Raw genomic sequence first — 15,955 nt, 5'->3', positions numbered from 1 at the left:
GTACGATTGATCTAATAATCCTCCATCCAGACAAAGCTTCACCGGCTCCAACCTGGCCAGGCTGGATGTGAGGCCTCGGAAAAATCTCCCCGAGTCTGTAGTTACTAATGCTGCAAATAAGAGCGTTAATGTCTAATTACAATTCACCGAGCCTAAAGAGGTGAGCAGTTAGGTGGTTTGAACTTTTGACTCCATCTACCTGCAGCTGTAAACCGCGAGTCCTCTGAAGGTGTTACAGGACTGTAGATGCCTTCAACAGAAGACACATCGTTTTGAACCTGGGTGTGACAGCGCTTTTATTTTGAAAAAACCCATGCTATCAAAGCTAACTTCTTTTAAGCTTCTGTAAAGCTGGAGCGGTCTTCCAGCTTCAAAGAGTTTAAAAGTTATCTGCTTCTGACCCAGTCTCTGAGGCCTCTTCCTTAGAGACTGGGCGAGAAGTTCAGTTATCCAGGAGGAGCTCGGAGCAGAGCCACTACTCCTCCACCTTGAAAGGAGTCCGCTGAGCTGGTTTGGGGACCTGGCTAGGATGAATCCCTCCCGAGTGAAGTATTTCAGGCATGTCCTACTGGGAGGAGGCCGCGGGGTAAACCCAGGACTCACTGGAGAGATAATGTCTCTTGGCTCTCCCGGGAACGCCTGACTACATTCACCCATTCACACACACAAGCCCTAGATGAGCGTGGAGGAGGTGGCTGGGGGGGCTGATCTTCTCTGCTCGGGCTGCTGCCCTGCAATAAGAGGCTCTAATTTCTGATCTTTAACCCTGCACACTTCCACTGATCACCAAACTGTTTTCAAAATTGTACTAAATGCAGAAGTATTGCATATCAGCATCACTCACACCGATGACCAAAAGACTGGTGTCAACTAAAATTGTTCCCATTCTTCAAAAGAACCAGTCAGAGGTGTACACTGGTCAAGCTTGTCTGATTAGAACTGCTGTTACAGCATCTGGATTTACTGAAAGAAGTGGAACATTTTCTAAACCTTTCAAAGGTAAAACACTGAATGCACCAACTGTAACAGAGCCGATTATTTTTTCGTTGTTTCGACTGATTGAAACGTAATCAGCAGCTAGTTCAATAAACAGGCATTTTAGTCCAGTTCTGAAGTAAAAGCCGTTCCCTGTTTGTAGCGTCTGCAGTGTGAGGATCTGAATGATGTGTTTGGGACTAAACTGATTATCTCAGTTCATGCATTCAATAATAAACAACTTCCCCCCACACATCAGTGAGCTGCAACCGGAGTTTTGTGGAAACAATGCACAAAAAAGCAGGTCATCTCCTTGCCTGCATTTAGCTGGTATATCAAATCAAATCAAATCAAATCAAATCAAATCACTTTTATTGTCACATCACATGTGCAGGCACACTGGCACAGCACATGCGAGTGAAATTCTTGTGTGCGAGCCCCACAAGCAACAGAGATGTGCAAACACAACAACACAAACGAGCAAAATACAAGAATGGCCAACCTGAAACTAATAAATATATGTACAATATATAATAGTGTATGCATTTCTGGATGTGTATACTAAATATTTTCCTACGTGTGTGTGTGTGTGTGTGTGTGTGTGTGTGTGTGTGTGTGTGTGTGTGTGTATACACATTTTTACAAATTAAATAGTAAAAAAAAAATATATAAAATAATAATAATAATAATAATAATAATAAAATATATAAAATATACAGAGTTGAATATGTGCAAAACAGTGGCGTTACTGTACAGTATGGAGTGCATAATGTTGAAGTTCCAGTAGTGAAGCTGAGGTGTCTATGACGTGTTCAGCAGTCTGATGGCCTGATGGAAGAAGCTGTCTCTCAGTCTGCTGGTACGGGACCGGATGCTGCAGAACCTCCTTCCTGATGGAAGCAGTCTGAACAGTTTATGGCTGGGGTGACTGGAGTCCTTGATGATCCTCCCCGCTTTCCTCAGGCACCGCTTCCTGTAGATGTCTTGGAGGGAGGGAAGCTCACCTCCAATTATCCGTTCAGAGCACCGCACTACTCGCTGGAGAGCTTTGCAGTTGTAGGCGGTGCTGTTGCCATACCAGGTGGTGATGCATCCAGTGAGGATGCTCTCAATGGCACAGTGATAGAAGGTCCTGAGGATGCGGGGGCTCATGCCGAATCTTTTCAGTCTCCTGAGAAAGAAGAGGCGCTGCTGCGCCTTCTTCACTGTTTTGTTTGTGTGTACTGACCACGTAAGATCCTCAGCCAGATGTACGCCAAGGAACCGGAAGCTGCTCACTCTCTCCACAGCAGCGCCGTTGATGGTGATGGGGGTGTGTACTTCTCTGCACCTCCGGAAGTCCACTATCAACTCCTTTGTCTTTGCGACGTTGAGGGTGAGATGGTTGTCTTGACACCAGTGGGTCAGGGCGCTGACCTCCTCCCTGTAAGCTGTCTCATCACCGTTGGTGATAAGACCCACCACTGTAGTGTCGTCCGCAAACTTCACAATGATGTTGGAGCTGTTAGTGGCTGTGCAGTCGTAGGTGTAGAGTGAGTACAGGAGAGGGCTCAGTACACACCCCTGTGGAGCACCAGTGTTCAGTGTGATGGGGGATGAGGTGATGCTGCCCAGTCTGACCACCTGGCGTCTGTCAGACAGGAAGCTAAGGATCCAGCTGCAGAGGGAGCTGCTCAGTCCTAGATCCTGCAGTTTCCTGTCCAGCTTCGAGGGAACGATGGTATTGAATGCTGAGCTGTAATCTACAAACAGCATTCTCACATACGTGTCTCTCTTCTCCAGGTGTGACAGGGCAGTGTGTAGTGTCAGGGCTATGGCATCATCAGTGGACCTGTTGTGGCGGTATGCAAACTGTAGAGGGTCCAGTGAGTCGGGTAGTGCAGAGCAGATGAAGTCCCTGACCAGCTTCTCGAAGCATTTGCTTACGATGGGGGTCAGGGCTACAGGTCGCCAGTCGTTCAATGAGGAGATGGTGGAGGATTTGGGTACAGGGACGACAGTGGCCATTTTGAAGCAGGCTGGGACTACAGACAGAGAGAGGGAAAGGTTGAAGATGTGCGTGAACACTCCAGCCAGCTGAGCCGCGCATGACCTGAGGACGCGGCCGGGAATCCCGTCCGGACCAGTAGCTTTGCGTGCGTTCACCTTCCTGAAGCACCTCCGCACATCCTCCTCAGACACAGTGTGCGCACCGCGGATGACGTCAGTGCGCACACTGTCCGGTCTCATGGTGTTCGCTGTGTCGAATCTAGCGTAGAATACGTTTAGATCCTCACACAGAGAGGCCGTGGTCTGCGGTGTGCTGGTTTTCCCTCTAAAGTCTGTGATCGTGTTTAGTCCCTGCCACATACTCCGCGGGTTGTCAAACTGTTGCTCCACCCTGTCCCTGTACTCACGTTTGGCTGCTTTGATCGTCTTCCGGAGTTGGTAATGTGCGTGTTTGTAGTCCGATGTGTTCGCGGAGGCAAAGGCGGTGTTTCATTGTCGTTGTGTTGATAAGGAAAGTAAAAACCACCACGCTCCATTTTCTGTCTCACATTTCTGCAAGTGAAAAGTTAAAAATTCCCACAGGTTATAAAAGTGTGATTTCCTTCACTGAGGCGGCAGATGTGTAATTAGCCAGATGTGTTCGGCCTGAGGCGAAGCTCTTACACCTCACCCAGAGAACACAGATCACCAGAGAAAAGCAAAAGGGTCTCAGACTCATGCACAGCTCTCTGAGCTCTGCAGCAGCTCCGTTCTTCTCTTCTTCAGTCGTTCTGTTGCAGACCTGCTGCTGTGCTGGGATCTTTGTCCTGTTGATGACCCGGTTTGGTCCGAGCTTCAGCTGTGGGACACACGGCCTCACACTGACTCTACAGAGGAGCTCATGGTCCACTCAGATCATCGTCCCTCCTCCACCGTGCTGACGGCTGTATGAGGTGTTTGTTTCCTCCAGACGTGCTGCTGTGCGTGATGGACGAACATCTCCACTGTGGTCTTGTCTGTTCCAGGAGTGTGGAGCTACGCTGTGCTGCTGTTTGTATTTTAGAGAGAAGAGGCTTCCTCCTGCAGACCTTCCAAACAGCCATACTTGCTCACTCTGTTTGTATTTGCACTGCCGTAAACTTTAACATTAAAAATGATAACGATACAGTCAGAGATGAAGTCTTAAGACGTAACCGAGTCTTTAGCAGTGATTGTAAAGAAGACACACATTTCCTCAGGCAGGTTGTTCCACAATCCAGAAGCCCTAACAGCTCGAACCCTTCTCGCTAACATCAGAAGTCGCACACCAGTTGGAACAAGAACAGCAGGTCGAGTACCTTTACAGGGGCCGTGCAGGGCTTCAAAATATAACAATAAGACTGTAAAAATCAATCCAAACAGCAGAACCGTTAGAAGGGCTGTAATGTGCTCACTTTTCTTGGTTCTTTTAAGAAGTTTGGCTGCTGAGTCCGAGGGTTTTTCTATTAAAACACCATTTACCTTTTAAAAAGTCAGCACAGCTAATAAAACAAAGGCGTGGGATCCACGTAATCTGTTCTTCTTCCCATTTCTAGCCTGAACATCAAAAGGAGAAACAATGCCAACAAAGAAAACTCAATGAAAACAGAAAGTGGTCTGAGAGGTCTGATAAAAACATGACTGAAATGATACTCTGCAGCACATCCATGAGATTACAAACGTTACTGTACGAGCGCCAAATTTAATTTAAAAACACTTCATTCATCTGCGCGCCAAAACCACAACAAACCAGATCAATTCTACAGAAAACACGATCAGTTCTGCCCATTAAAGAGTCAGATTTTTATTTAATGACAGAAAAATACGTTTTTAAACATTTTCTGATCTCTTAAAAATCTCTAAACTGACCGCTCACACCTTGCAGGTGATCCACTCACCTCAGAGGTCAGCTTCATCCTCCCTGAGCTCCCACACACGCACTGGAAACCAGTTCAGCACAACACACACAGTAAATCCCCACCCGAGCAGCTCCATGCTGGGAAAAAAACATCACGTGACCCTCGTGACCTCCCAGGCTGGAAGCAAAACAGCAGACAGAGGAATGTCCATCCACTCGGGCTTGAGCCACATTCACAGCTGATGTCTTAGCCTCAGGTTGAAGGGAACAACAGCATCACCAACAAAACACCGAGATCACCGTCCAAACTCAGGATAATAAACCCCAGTCACACCAAAGTCCTGTGATCTGAAGACACAATGACTCACAGACTCACTTTCCTGAGTGGATGCTTAGTTGTTTCGTCTAAGATGAGCGGTATTAGCTCCGCCCCCTCTAAGTCAACCACCTTCTGGTTGGCTGCCCCTCACAAGCTGTAGGATGTTTATGCACACACTGGTCTTAGTAAAACTTTGGTCATGTTTAGTATGAATATTCACCACTAGAATAGGAGACATGAAGGAATATAAGGAAAAGTAGGATCATTTCAACACAAAACAAGGAGACAAATCGGGAGTGTTTTATCTTTTTAACTGATTCGCATCACTAAGGACTTGGATTTTATATTCCAGGTTTCTCCGAAATGCAGCTTTAAACTGGCACACTTGCACTTCACACTTAGCAGAGGTGGCCTGAGGGTTTTCTTCCACTCTTTTAAGTCTTATTATCTCATATGTTCACTCATACTCTCCCTTTCTATTATGATTTTTTTTACTGTGTTATATTGGGTTATCAACCCATCTGTTTCGAGTAAACACCTAGATGTTCTTCTTCGATTTGCTATTATATATAAACAAATACAATTTAATGTGTATTTTCCTGTTTTGTGGTATAGATATCCATAAAACAAGAAGGTAACTTAAAATGAAACTAAAGTCGTAACTCTTAAATTTGACATTTTGTGAATGGAGTCTGGCGTGGCGCTGGAAGCAGCTAATAAACTGTGTCACGGTACCGTTCACATGACAGGTGCAAGGAGGAGTTTTATGCTGCTCGCTGATAAATTAATATTTGAAGTTATCCATAGTTATCTAACAATTGTTTGTTCGGTTTTGTGCGTCTGTCAGTAAACGGGGACTTTAAGTTTTTAAATTAGCCTCCTAGCTAAAACCAAAAATACAGCCTGTAGCATTAGCGTTTCTGGGGATTTACTGTTGCCTTAGCGTAGTGACACGTTAGCGTTTCCAAACACGGAATTGAGCCAACAGATGTGATGATTTGGAAGAAGACTGATTTTACCTGCTATTAACGAGTCCCTTCGGTCATCCAGGGTTTAGCATGTCAAAGCCAAACAGCAGCAGCAGCCTGCCAGGAGCCCTACGAGCTTATCAACCTTGCGAGACGAATTGCGATAAATAAGCTGCTAAAACGAGCCGATTTGCCGATTATAGCGTCCTGAGTCTGATTCTGTCCAAGTAAAACTTTTACAGAAGAAGAAACGCGTTCATGTACACGAACGTTTCATTTATGGGATCTGATGTGGACAAATTAAAGGGGAGAAGCGCACCGGGTCACACCGACCCCTACAGGCCAGCGCGGTGTACTGCACCTCCATCTTCTGTAGCTCTCCGTCACCACCATTACACCCACACTTCCAGGTCTCTGATAGGATCGGAGCTCAAGACCACACATTTCATCAAGCATTATTTTTTATGTCACTACTTTATTTTATCCATTTTGTGCTTGTTCTCAATTTTATTTACTTCCCCAGCGCTGTCTCCATATTTAATTATTTCCGTAATTTCCATGCACTAACCTGCATGTAAGATGCTATACCAAGTTTGCAGGATGTATATACATTTTAAATAGCAGTGACAGAAGCAGTTTATGTGAACAAATCATTTTTTTAACTCAAAGTGATGAGAATCAAATCTTTACACAACATTTAAAGAAACAGTGAGCCGAGTTACAGCTTCAAACTTTGCAAAATGAATTTTATTTATGCGTGCACGGGAGTCACTGGGAACAAACGCCAGCCTGAGAAACTTCACCTATGCTTGATTACATGAGATTCTTTGACTTTGCTGTTTTTAGTGCAGGTGGAGGTACAGGAGACTGAAGAACAAGTTTCACGCAGCACTTTGTAAAACCAAGAGAGAGAACTGGAAACAAATGACCTGCTGCAAACACCTTTCACCAGCAGGAGGCAGATTTACCCAGGAAGTTTAATGTAGTAGCTGAAACTTGAAATGAGAACAGTTTGAGAGCAAGTTCAGCATCATCATCCATTCATTGACTCTCTTATTGGACAAAGGATGATGATGATGAAGCTGCCAGGCAGCAGGAAAAGAGGAAGACCTCAGAGAAGATTCATGGATGTAGTGAAGGAGGACATGCAGAGGGCGACGCTGGGATAGGAGGAGATGGAGGCCGATGAGTCGCTGTGGTGGGCAAAAGAAGGTGGTGGCGATTCATTCCTCTGCATTTTCTCTTCCCCCTCGTCTATTTTGATCATTTCATTCTGGGAATTGGTGCCGAGTGAGAGGAGTCGCTTTCCAGGTGCTTCAGCTACTGTTTGGTGCCTCATACACGAGAACACCCATCCTTCCTAAACCTCTCCTCCTAGTTTCCTCTCATGTCACCTCAGTTCAGTCTCACGTGTTTTTATTCGCTGAAAGTAAAAAAAGCTGAGTGCAGATCTTCTGGGTGTACAAATGTCTTAGTTTGAAACTTTCCAAAATTAACAAAGCTATTCTTAAGTGCTGGAATTTACAGTAAATACTGAGTACTTTTACAGGAAACAGAAAAAAATTAACTGACGGCCACTTTGCAACCCGCCTCCGTCCCAGCTCCTCCTTTTCAGTGTGACTCAAGTATTGCATTAACTGATTAGGAATTACAGCCATTTACACACACAGTCAACCACCATGAGACAGCTCCTTCCATGACAACATGAGCAGATGAAATACACAGAACTATTCCATCAAGGAAGCGAGCGAGGCTAAAAGAAAGAAAGAAAAATAAACCTTTAGGACTGGCCAAATAAACAATCTGGATCTTTCTTTAAAAAGAAGGAAAGCGCCGAGCACGTCAGCAGCACCAAAGTGTCTGCGAGACAAATACAGTGGATGATCACAGAGGTATTTCCATGCTTCACGAGATCTAACAAACCGAGAACACGACGAGGAGGCAGAGGTATAACTGTGAAGGTCAACAATCACGCCACGCCTTCACAAATGGAAATGCAAACAGTTTACAGATGAATCATCATCATCATCTACAGAGTGGGCCACTGTGGGGAAAATGGGTGTAATTCATAAACAGTAACACAGAACTGGTGTGAAAACCTGAATTAAAGCTCTAAGTTGGCCCTTCAGTCACATCCAGTGTTTGATTCAAATCGACTGCGATGGCAAAAGTTAAACAGTTTCATCTTCCAGCTGCTCGTCTGTGTTCTTCTCCTCAAAGAGAGAGTTTTAAGGAGAAGAACAAGCCCAGGCTGAACACTATGAAACCAACCCACACTAAATAACAGCAGTAAAGACTCCCTTTAACACGACAAATGAGAACAAGAATCTCACGACCTGAATCTGAAATGGAACAAGCATGGGGCACGAATCTCAGCCGGCACCGTCAGCTCACACTGAATATTTTTAATCATCTGTAAAATTAAGCTTAAAAAGGAACATTTTCATTTCAAACTTAAAACAACTCCCTCTCAAATCTCTAAATCTTAGACTAGTTTAAATTCTCACCGTCAGTTTATACATGTACACTTCTTATTGTAAACTTTATATTTAAGACTTTGCTGTTGTTGCTGCTGCACAATAAAAAGCTCCTATGGAGGCGAAGCGACCAATTACAGACGAGAATTTGAAATAAAGAAAAATCTAAATGCAGTTTTGGCTCAAGTCATTACATTTACCTGACAATATTCCCTGTGACCCACACACACACACACACACACACACACACACTACGACTGTTTCAGAACAACGGGGGAAAAAAATCAAAGTGAAAACAGAATCTGAATTTTTTTTTCCTGTCACTGACATGACGGCGAGAAACGCTGCAGCTGGACTCTCGTGGAAGTAAATCTGGAACCCCTACTCTGTGCTGAAGTTAATTTGCTCCCATTGAAAAGGCAGAAGCCTCAAACATTACTGAGGTCAAAGGTCACAGAACAGACACCACGACCCCGAGGATGACGATGGTTGGAGGATGTTATATAAAGTCGTCGCTCTCACTGCTGCTCTCCGAGTTCCTGTACCAGTCATCTTCACCCGTGTTCTCCACAAACCACTGACCTGACAACCAAAAAATAAAACAGGGTAAAAACATTAAATCCTGTTTCTAAGAAAGCTGAAGAGCTGCAACACTGAAGGGAAATAAATAAAAACACAATTCAATGATTCAAAAATCAGTTTAAAAAAAACCCACCAGTACAAAGACAACGCATCAAACATCACAAACGCAGAAATTCTGTGGATGATAGAAAATATCTGTTCGTTTTACATGTTGCATCACAGTAGTGCCGCACACAGCAAGACACCCGTCACCCTGAATGGGACCAGTGGAAGAAGATCGATGGACTTCGCTTCACTCAGTCTGAACCATGCAGAGAAACGTGTTCCTGAACATTTAAGGTCTGCAGCCTGGCCTGTGCACACGTTTCTCTGCATTATATCAATATTTCCATTTTTATTGTGAAAACCAATGATCTTTTGCATTTTGACACCGACAATGTTTCCATAAACTGTTCGACTTCTCGTCTGTGAGGGCGAAACAGCTGGGAGTCATGGCAGTGCGGGGGCGGAGCACCGAGGTGAAAGGCAAAGCTTTCCATTTCCAATCCACCAACTTTACAACCATCGCTGCTTTGAACATTGTGTTTCTCCAGACCTCTGATGTCCTCATCCAAACTATTTAGAAAGGTTTTAAATATTGGGCTTACGTGATTTGCAAATCATTCCGTTTTTGTGCACATTATCCAGAATCCCTAACATCAGCGTTCCACGTTCTCAGATTCCATCAATAACAGTCACATTTAGACTTCGTTGGGCTTTCAGGATCTTACCATTTGGCACTCCGTCCTCTTCCTCACCCTCAAAGTGCTCCATGTCATAACTCACAAATATATTCTAGGACAAGAAATATCCTATTAGTATTGCTGCTTTTCATAACAAGGGGCAATTACTGCTTTTACTATATTTCCTTACAGTTAACGTGAAGATAATCCTATATTTCTTCTGTAAATCAAAGAAAACTAAATCAGTACCTTGTTTCTGAGGAGTTTGTCCCAGATTCCCGGCTGCTGCTTGACCAGTTTGAGAACTGGTTCATTGGATTTCATTTCCCAGCAGCAAACGTCAGCTGCGATTTCGTAGCGAAGCCCCAGGTCAGCTCTGTAGAACCGACCGTTCACGCTGCCACTGAACACAATCAGCAAAGAGAGAGCAATCAGCAAAGGACCAGTTCTTCTGTGTAGTCATCTATTGTAGTAAATACAGTAGGACTGTCCCCAGAGGACTGCCCTCTGCTGTGAGGGACAGAGTACGTCTGATTTTATAGGGAGGTGGTGGTGAGATAAACGGGGCGCGAAGGATTTTACAGAAGACGCAGGACTTGACTGGGAGCAAGAGGAGGTGCAGCGTCCAGGACTGAACGAGGCTTCAGCGGCTGGAGTCTGTTTTAGAGAGGATTTAATGTGTGATGACTGAGAGGGTGGAGTCGTGGATGAATTCCATGTTGTGGACCTCTGAAGTCACAACCAGGGAGGCCAGAGTAGTTACACAAGCAGTTAAAGACGGACTAAGGAGACTGAAAAACTCCTGAAAGGTCCCAGAGGAGGAGGATGCTGATGTGTCCCCAGTCTGCAGCAGTGAGGTCATTTGTTGTATTTATGAGGGCCATGTCCGTTTTTTTGAGAATGGAGGAGACGGCAGCTGTTTGAGAACTGCCAGGCTGGGTCCTAAGGATTTACTGATGATGGAAACATGATGACACAGGGGGGGCAAGACCTGACCGAGGCGGTCAGCCTGTGATCCAGAGGACAGGTGGAGCAACTTTAATGACCGGCTAAGTAACTTCAAGATGATGGGATGAGAGTGGGCAGGACTTTGTTGTTTTGTGAGAGTTTAATGCGTTTTCATCTACACGTGTAAGCTGCTCTCAGGCGCTTTGTGTAAAACAGAGCCTGATGACAGCTTTCTTTGCACAGAGCTTGGATTGCATGTTCTTTTCTTACTTATCCAAATGTTTTTTTTAACCGAGACAACAAGCATATCCTACTGCAAATAAACTACCTGCGTTCATTAGGTCTTTATTTCAAGTGTTTCACATTCAGTCCAGCACCTACCGCTGTTTCCACAACTTAGTGTTAAAAACACCGCTGCAGCTCTACAGAAATGTCTTTTTTGGCTGCGTATATACGAGAACGACATTTCCTGTGCTGTGTCGTCTGAAACCTTCTGACAGATGCTTGGTGGAAAATGTCTGTTTTTTCGTCCTTTGAATCATAAGAATACAAACCTCTCCATCTGCTCAGCTGCTTCTGATGGGATGAGAGTGGGCAGGACTTTTATACATGACAGCAAAGCAGTCTGGCACCTTGACTTTTAAAATCAGAGTAAGATTTGCAAAGGCTGCCGATCTTGTATTTATTTTTTTTACTTTTAATTTTAAATATTCGTTATGGTTCATGTGCTGGTTTTCTTTAAAAAAAAAAAAAAAGGTCATGTGAAAATACCCAATCAGAAAGCCAGAAAGTATGGCTGTGTCATCATTTATGGACTAAAATACAATCTGAAAGGTTTCAAACTGAAGACTGAGTCAGAAGTGTTTACAGCACTTTTAGAGGTTTATGTCTTACGAGTGCAGGCAAGCAGAAATGACACACTGGTGCAGTGTCTGCAGTGATGTGGACGGTGACGCTGTCCATTTAGTGGACAATTTAGATTCCTACTCTCACCTGTGGCCACAAACACTTTAAACGAGTAGACTTTAAACGATCACAGACGCAGAAACACTGGGGAAGTGGCAACCGGTCCATAAAGATCAAGAACCTCACCTGGTTGTGCCAAAAGGCACAAGCTCAAGGAGCCACAACAGGACTTCTTGAGCTGTGGTAAGTTAGTGAAAAGATGAGATCTTGGCTACAGGCTGCAGAAAGGTCAGAGAATGGAAATCACTCCGGAGGACTTCAGAGTAGAGCTGCATCCAAACAAACCAGCTGAGGTGGTTCAGTATCGGAGCGGTACACCTGCCAGGTGAGGTGTTTTGGGAATGCTCAACTGAAAGGAGCCCCCGGGGCAGAGCCAGGACATGCTGGAGCGATGTCTGGTGGCCATGAAGACGACAAGCTGGACTTGACTGATTAGACTAATGACACAGTGAAGGCAGTGCAGACGAATATTTGACCTGCTAGTGTCACGAATAAGCTTTGAATGCCTTTTAAAAGTAGCACCATGGAAGCTAATTGTAGAATTATAATTGTAATAATGTGACACTAAACGCTGATATTAAAAGATTTTATTGGGAGGGTGGAATAATTAAATCAAAACAACAGGAGCAGAAACTATTTGCTGAATTACGGGACATAAACTCTGTGATGGACTTTTCCTTGTACCAGCGTTTCAATGTATCTGCCTAAACATTTTGCACATCTGCTCTAGATTATGGATTTTTAATTAAATGGCTGAGAATTATTCAGAATAGATTACAAAATAACTTCATTAATCCAAAGAACTGATTAACTTTGCGTCAGATACCAAACAGAACTGAGTGTTTTCACAGCTCACGATTAAACTCGAGTGTAATTCACATGCAGGCTGGTTATACTTTTGTTGCCATGATGCCAGGTCTCTCTTGGAAATGAGACTTTTTACCTGGATAAATAAAGGATTAATAATAAATTATGGTGAACATGTACCCACTCCCACCTGTGTAAAGTGCTCTAGATAACAACCTCCACTGAATGTTGGATGTGATGCCAAATAGGCAAGCGCTCATTGAAGGTCTGAATCTCACAGACCTATAAATGACTCGGTCCGAGCAGAAGTCGCAGCGCTGCTTCTCCGGGTTTGCCAGCTTCACGGTGACAATCGCAGCGTCGGGCGTCTGGAACCAGCGGATCAGAGGGTGGAAACTGAAACAACCAGGAGATGCACGTTAGGACGAAAATCAAAGCTCTGGACACTCAACACCTTTAGGTACTGATGCTGCTGTGGGGAGTTCTTCCAGCTTTTACCTTTGTGATGCATCATCAGAGCCTGTGCTGATGACCTGCTGCCTACTGCTTTGACCAGCACCTTCCTGCACACCTGTATACACGTGCCCCCCCCCCCCCCCCCCACACACACACACACACACACACACACACACACACACTTAACTACACGCTGAGTAGCCAAAAGATTATTTAAAAAGAAAAAAACTTTTTGCATTTACGTAATTTTTTATGGGGCGTGGCCTCTGAGTGACAGGTGGATGGCAACATGAGCGGCTCTAGCTGCTAGCTTGCTGCCCGGCTTCACCTGAACTGGACCTCTGGACCGTGTTTGTGCTGTTGGAGTTTTGTAATGCAATTATCTGACCAATAATAGGGCTGCTGTGAGGTTACTGTACTAACAGACCTGTATTTAAAATTTAGGATGGATTTCATATATTATTTTCGCGTCTCTTATGGGCAAAGGTAACAGCCACGCCCATCTAAAACCTGGAAAAGCTCTGATGTCTTTGTTGTTACTGAAGTTTGGACTGAATAAGCTTTTTACCTTCTTCATGCAGGTTCAGAGCAGCAGTGTAGCTGGTTGATGGGAAAACGTCTCCAGCTCTGGTGCTGCGTGTAGGAGAATGATAAAGATCAAGTCAGACACAACATCTGAAGGATAATAAGGAAAGCATTGAGTAATAAAGAAAACTGGAAGACCTCGTCCATGGATGGAATTTACAGTGAGGTTTGTGCTCTGAGACTATTTCTGTTGTTTTGTGAGAGTTTAATGCGTTTTCATCTACACGTGTAAGCTGCTCTCAGGCGCTTTGTGTAAAACAGAGCCTGATGACAGCTTTCTTTGCACAGAGCTTGGATTGCATGTTCTTTTCTTACTTATCCAAATGTTTTTTTTAACCGAGACAACAAGCATATCCTACTGCAAATAAACTACCTGCGTTCATTAGGTCTTTATTTCAAGTGTTTCACATTCAGTCCAGCACCTACCGCTGTTTCCACAACTTAGTGTTAAAAACACCGCTGCAGCTCTACAGAAATGTCTTTTTTGGCTGTGTATATACGAGAACGACATTTCCTGTGCTGTGTCGTCTGAAACCTTCTGACAGATGCTTGGTGGAAAATGTCTGTTTTTTCGTCCTTTGAATCATAAGAATACAAACCTCTCCATCTGCTCAGCTGGCTTCTTATCAGTGCTTCTTTGTCCAAAACCACCCTCACTCTCTGACTGGGAGTTCTGATCACACACTGGGACCAGGTGGTCTGTAGGTGCTGGGACCAGGGACTGGTTTCCTGACCTCATTGGCTCTAGTGGAGAAAGGTCTGGAGCCTTGAGGTTGTTGGCCAGAACTTCTTCCTCAGCTGTAATCCTGACATCCTTCAGAGATGTAATATTATCTCCAAGCCTGAAAAAATCCACAAACACCTGCTACTTTAGTCTTCTTTTAAGAAAATTGGCTGATCAGACCTCGAGTGAATACTTTGGTTGGTTGTCCCTTCACCTGGACATGTGACCTTCATCCTTGCTGCTGCTGTTCTCCTCACACAGCGCCCTCAGCAGGTCCACGTGCTCCGGGTTCCTGATTCCCATCCGGGTCTTCAGGATCTCCGCCTGGACGTTGTATTCATTGATGACAGTTTTCATTCCTGGAATCTGGGTGACCCGAACCTTCAAGGAAGAAAACAAAAAGGGAATCCCGACACAACTGGCGGTGCTAAAAACCAGTCCAGCTCAGGTAGGACACACTTAAAAACTGAGACTTTTTAAGCTTTGTAAACCGTAAATATTAACAGCTTTGTACAGATGGCTGTATGGAGAGATGATTTAAAATGTAAAACATCACCATTGGATCAACAAAAACTGTGTTTCCCAGGCTGAGAACTACTCTAGCTCGATGCTGAAGTCCGCGGATCTTCTGGCTGATGGCTCTGGTAACCTGCAGGCGCAAAACAAATAGAAAATTAAACACTCTTTTTCCCTCGTCCCGTTCTTAAGATGGAAAGAGAACCTCTGGTGAAGAATGTCTATCTACCAGAAGTAAAGTCAGAGAATGCATGAATTATTGCCTCCAGATCTCAGAGGAACATTTAGCAGTTTAGCTGCTTGTTTTGGTCAAGGCTGCCATCTCCCTTATTTCTGTTTGTTCTTTGTAAAAAACAATATTTTCATTATTAAACATCTGGTTGACCTTAAACAGCATGGTGGCATCTTAAATCATGCACATAGACTGTAAAACGTTTGGGGGCTCATCCAGGATATGAAGCTCTTGTGCCCAAAGCAAGATTCACGGCTGCCAGTAGCTCCCAGATCAACTTATAATGAATAAACAGAAATGCAACAGCAGCAGAAAGATAACGCCAGTGCTGATGAATGACTGCCTACTCTGCAACCAATCAGCTCTAAGAATAAATCAGAGAGGAGAGCGAGAGAAGTGGTGGAAGCAGCAGAGGAATTAATTGGAATTTAAATCGGAGCTTAATTATAGTTGACACTTTTCGATAGCTTGCTCAGCCCCGTACTTTGTCTCTGATGTAATCCTTTTTAATCCTAACTTAATGAATGATTGTGTTAGATAACAATGCGGCTGTAGCTGTGAGTGTACATGACTTCAAAGTGAGAAAGGGAAACCTTGGGGTGCCAGCTGATCTCAGAATCAATTGGTTTGACCCGGCAGACAACGATCTCTACGGCCTGTCCAGGCAGAGAGTGAAACTGCTCCGGCAGCTCGAGGATCTGATAGGATTTCACCTCCTCCTCCTTTCCCATGTCAATGAAGCAAGCAACTACGCTGAAAAACAGCCGGCCGCCTCTGTCGGGCACAGAGAGGAGCTTCACCCTGATAGAAAACAGACAGGAGTCGACTTACAGT

General features: G+C 44.4%; 2 protein-coding genes across 5 annotated transcripts in view; both read right to left on the bottom strand.

Moving 5' to 3' along the window:
- Nucleotides 1-6,434, bottom strand: part of ankrd27 (ankyrin repeat domain 27 (VPS9 domain)) — a 30,470-nt gene extending 24,036 nt beyond the window's left edge. The window contains exon 1 of the mRNA XM_080869663.1: nucleotides 6,158-6,434. The gene's annotated coding sequence lies outside the window, so the exon portion shown is untranslated. The remainder of the gene's footprint in view (nucleotides 1-6,157) is intronic.
- A 201-nt stretch (nucleotides 6,435-6,635) lies between these two features.
- Nucleotides 6,636-15,955, bottom strand: part of tdrd12 (tudor domain containing 12) — a 34,940-nt gene continuing 25,620 nt past the window's right edge. For all 4 annotated transcript variants that reach the window (XM_080876410.1, XM_080876411.1, XM_080876412.1 and 1 more), the window contains exons 28-37: nucleotides 15,715-15,922; nucleotides 14,930-15,022; nucleotides 14,588-14,754; nucleotides 14,249-14,491; nucleotides 13,633-13,697; nucleotides 13,107-13,179; nucleotides 12,891-13,004; nucleotides 10,137-10,290; nucleotides 9,936-9,999; nucleotides 6,636-9,165 (exon numbers count right to left, since the gene is read on the bottom strand). In XM_080876410.1, the coding sequence (XP_080732536.1) occupies nucleotides 9,083-9,165; nucleotides 9,936-9,999; nucleotides 10,137-10,290; nucleotides 12,891-13,004; nucleotides 13,107-13,179; nucleotides 13,633-13,697; nucleotides 14,249-14,491; nucleotides 14,588-14,754; nucleotides 14,930-15,022; nucleotides 15,715-15,922 (1,264 nt within the window). In that variant the 3' untranslated portion in view covers nucleotides 6,636-9,082. The remainder of the gene's footprint in view (nucleotides 9,166-9,935; nucleotides 10,000-10,136; nucleotides 10,291-12,890; nucleotides 13,005-13,106; nucleotides 13,180-13,632; nucleotides 13,698-14,248; nucleotides 14,492-14,587; nucleotides 14,755-14,929; nucleotides 15,023-15,714; nucleotides 15,923-15,955) is intronic.

The sequence above is a fragment of the Rhamphochromis sp. 'chilingali' genome (assembly GCF_963969265.1).
Source record: "Rhamphochromis sp. 'chilingali' genome assembly, chromosome: 2".
Lineage (NCBI taxonomy): Eukaryota > Metazoa > Chordata > Actinopteri > Cichliformes > Cichlidae > Rhamphochromis > Rhamphochromis sp. 'chilingali'.
Note: the sequence above shows the minus strand (reverse complement) of the source record. Positions and strands in the feature narration are given on the sequence as shown.